This window comes from Tupaia chinensis, unplaced genomic scaffold (genome assembly GCF_000334495.1).
Source record: "Tupaia chinensis unplaced genomic scaffold, TupChi_1.0 Scaffold140061_1, whole genome shotgun sequence".
NCBI lineage: Eukaryota > Metazoa > Chordata > Mammalia > Scandentia > Tupaiidae > Tupaia > Tupaia belangeri.
In genome coordinates, this window is record NW_006199940.1 from 30,936 (window position 1) to 33,203 (window position 2,268).

General features: G+C 62.0%; 2 protein-coding genes across 4 annotated transcripts in view; one reads left to right on the top strand and one right to left on the bottom strand.

Moving 5' to 3' along the window:
• CYC1 (cytochrome c1) overlaps positions 1 to 1,530 on the top strand; it is a gene marked incomplete at its 5' end in the record, with an annotated part of 2,248 nt that extends 718 nt beyond the window's left edge. Inside the window, 6 exon segments of the mRNA XM_014593272.2 lie at positions 11 to 136; positions 219 to 345; positions 439 to 596; positions 666 to 826; positions 1,029 to 1,129; positions 1,221 to 1,530. Coding sequence (XP_014448758.2) covers positions 11 to 136; positions 219 to 345; positions 439 to 596; positions 666 to 826; positions 1,029 to 1,129; positions 1,221 to 1,325 — 778 coding nt within the window.
• A 607-nt stretch (positions 1,531 to 2,137) lies between these two features.
• The window catches only part of SHARPIN (SHANK associated RH domain interactor), a 5,815-nt gene continuing 5,684 nt past the window's right edge, over positions 2,138 to 2,268 (bottom strand). For all 3 annotated transcript variants that reach the window (XM_014593271.2, XM_027765962.1, XM_027765961.1), the window contains one exon: positions 2,138 to 2,251. The gene's annotated coding sequence lies outside the window, so the exon portion shown is untranslated. The remainder of the gene's footprint in view (positions 2,252 to 2,268) is intronic.

The window sequence follows — 2,268 nt, forward strand, 5'->3', positions numbered from 1 at the left end:
TGGGCGTGCGGGCGGCTGGGGGCGCAGGGCTGGCTGTGGCCCTGCACTCCGCCGTGAGCGCCAGCGACCTGGAGCTGCACCCTCCCAGCTACCCGTGGACGCACCGTGGCCTCCTCTCTTCCTTGGACCACACCAGGTGGGCGGCTGGCTGGCCGGTGTTTCTGAGCGGGCTGGGTGGCTGGAGTCCTTCGCTTCCCTAACTCTCTCCCTCTCTTCAGCATCCGGAGGGGCTTCCAGGTGTATAAGCAGGTGTGCTCCTCTTGCCACAGCATGGACTATGTGGCCTACCGCCACCTAGTGGGCGTGTGCTACACGGAGGAGGAAGCCAAGGCGCTGGCCGAGGAGGTGTGGGGCCTGGGAGTGGGGAGAGCCCAGGGCTGGGGCGCCTGTGCAGCTCTTGGGGGGATGGCAGGGTTGTGATGGGACTCTTGGTGGCAGGTGGAAGTTCAGGATGGCCCCAATGAAGATGGGGAGATGTTCATGCGGCCAGGAAAGCTGTCTGACTATTTCCCCAAACCGTACCCCAACCCTGAGGCTGCCCGAGCTGCCAACAATGGAGCCTTGCCCCCGGACCTCAGCTACATCGTGCGAGCTAGGTAGGAGCTGCCCCAGGGGGTGCTGGCACAGGGACTGCCCCCAGGGACTCAGCACATCTGTCTGCCCAGGCACGGGGGTGAGGACTACGTCTTCTCCCTGCTCACGGGCTACTGTGAACCACCCACTGGGGTGTCGCTACGCGAAGGCCTCTACTTCAACCCCTACTTCCCTGGCCAGTCCATTGGCATGGCCCCTCCCATCTACACCGATGTCCTGGAGTTTGACGATGGTGAGAGGCGGTGTCTTGCTCTTGGGCTAAGAGGGGCATGAACCTTCCTGGGGGCATGTCTGAGGGCTGGGGCAGTCTTCACCACCCTGCGTGTGGGGGGGGTCTTGTCTCTTTGGGCACTGCCAGTCTCTGCTTTGTGAGTGTGGTGTCACCACAGGTCGGGCATGAGCCCTGAGGGGGAGCCCCCTTGTCTTTGGTCCAGGCACTCCAGCCACCATGTCCCAGGTAGCCAAGGACGTGTGTACCTTCCTGCGCTGGGCGTCTGAGCCAGAGCATGACCACCGTAAACGCATGGGGCTCAAGGTGAGGTGGCCAGGCAGGGGCTGGGGGGTGCCAGAGGGGCGGGAGTCATTGGGGTCCCCACCTCCCCTCTCTGAGCCTGTGCTTCCCCCAGATGCTGCTGATGATGGGCTTGCTGCTCCCCCTCATCTATGCCATGAAGCGGCATAAGTGGTCAGTCCTGAAGAGTCGGAAGCTGGCATATCGGCCACCCAAGTGACACTGGCCACCATCTGCTTGCCATCCTAGAGGCCCTGGATTCAAGGGGCCACCCTGGGCCTGTTGAGGCCTCTGCTGGCCCACTCAGCCAAGCCCCTCTTCATCTGGGACAAGAGGGGAGGGGGCAGGGGACCGGGCTCTAGCTCCAGACCCTTCCCCTTTCTCCTCCCTGTCATGGATAAATTAAAAGTTTCTCGATGTGCCCACTTGGGCTGTCATGTGAGGATCACAGGTTTGCAGGGGACTCAGAGGGAGGCCACCCTCATGTTCCTCATATGTCCACTGCCCTGTGTGGTCTGGCAGCTGGAGCCATGTGCTGGGGGCCAGAAGCAGAAGCACACAGCAGGACAGGGCCTCATCAGGCTGGACATGGCCCTGGAACCTGCTAGAACGAGCAGTCCAGACTTGGGGTGTGCCGTGGCAGACTTCCTGTAAGGAGAAGGGCTGGGCATGTGTGAGCAGCCTGTAGGGCACAGCATGTGAGGGCTAGTGTGCTGTCGACAGACGCGCACGGAGGCATGGCCTCTGGGTTCTTAACTCATGCGAGCTCCTTGTCCCTACGAGAGGAAGCACTTGCTCCCACCGCTGGGGTGACCCTAGTTGGAACAGCAAGGGCACTGGTGACCAAGGGTGGCAAGAGCTAGGGGAGGAAGGAATCTGGCTGAGGGCCTGGGGAGAAGGCTTGCAGAGGCAGAGCAGCCCAACAGTCAGCAGCCTGGGACTTGTGGTCTACTGCAGCCACTGCCCAGGCCAGAACCTGGCTGAACTGGGGCTGGTCTGCAGAGAGGAGGGGACCAGTGAACCAGTCTGCTGGCTTGTGGAAGCATCTTTATTGACTGGCCCAAGACAGCAGTTAGCAGAGTCCCCCGAGAAGTTGAGAGGGACCAAGCATCTGGGCCTGCCAGGGAAGGGCCACACTCTCGTGACCTGTGGGAGGAGAGATC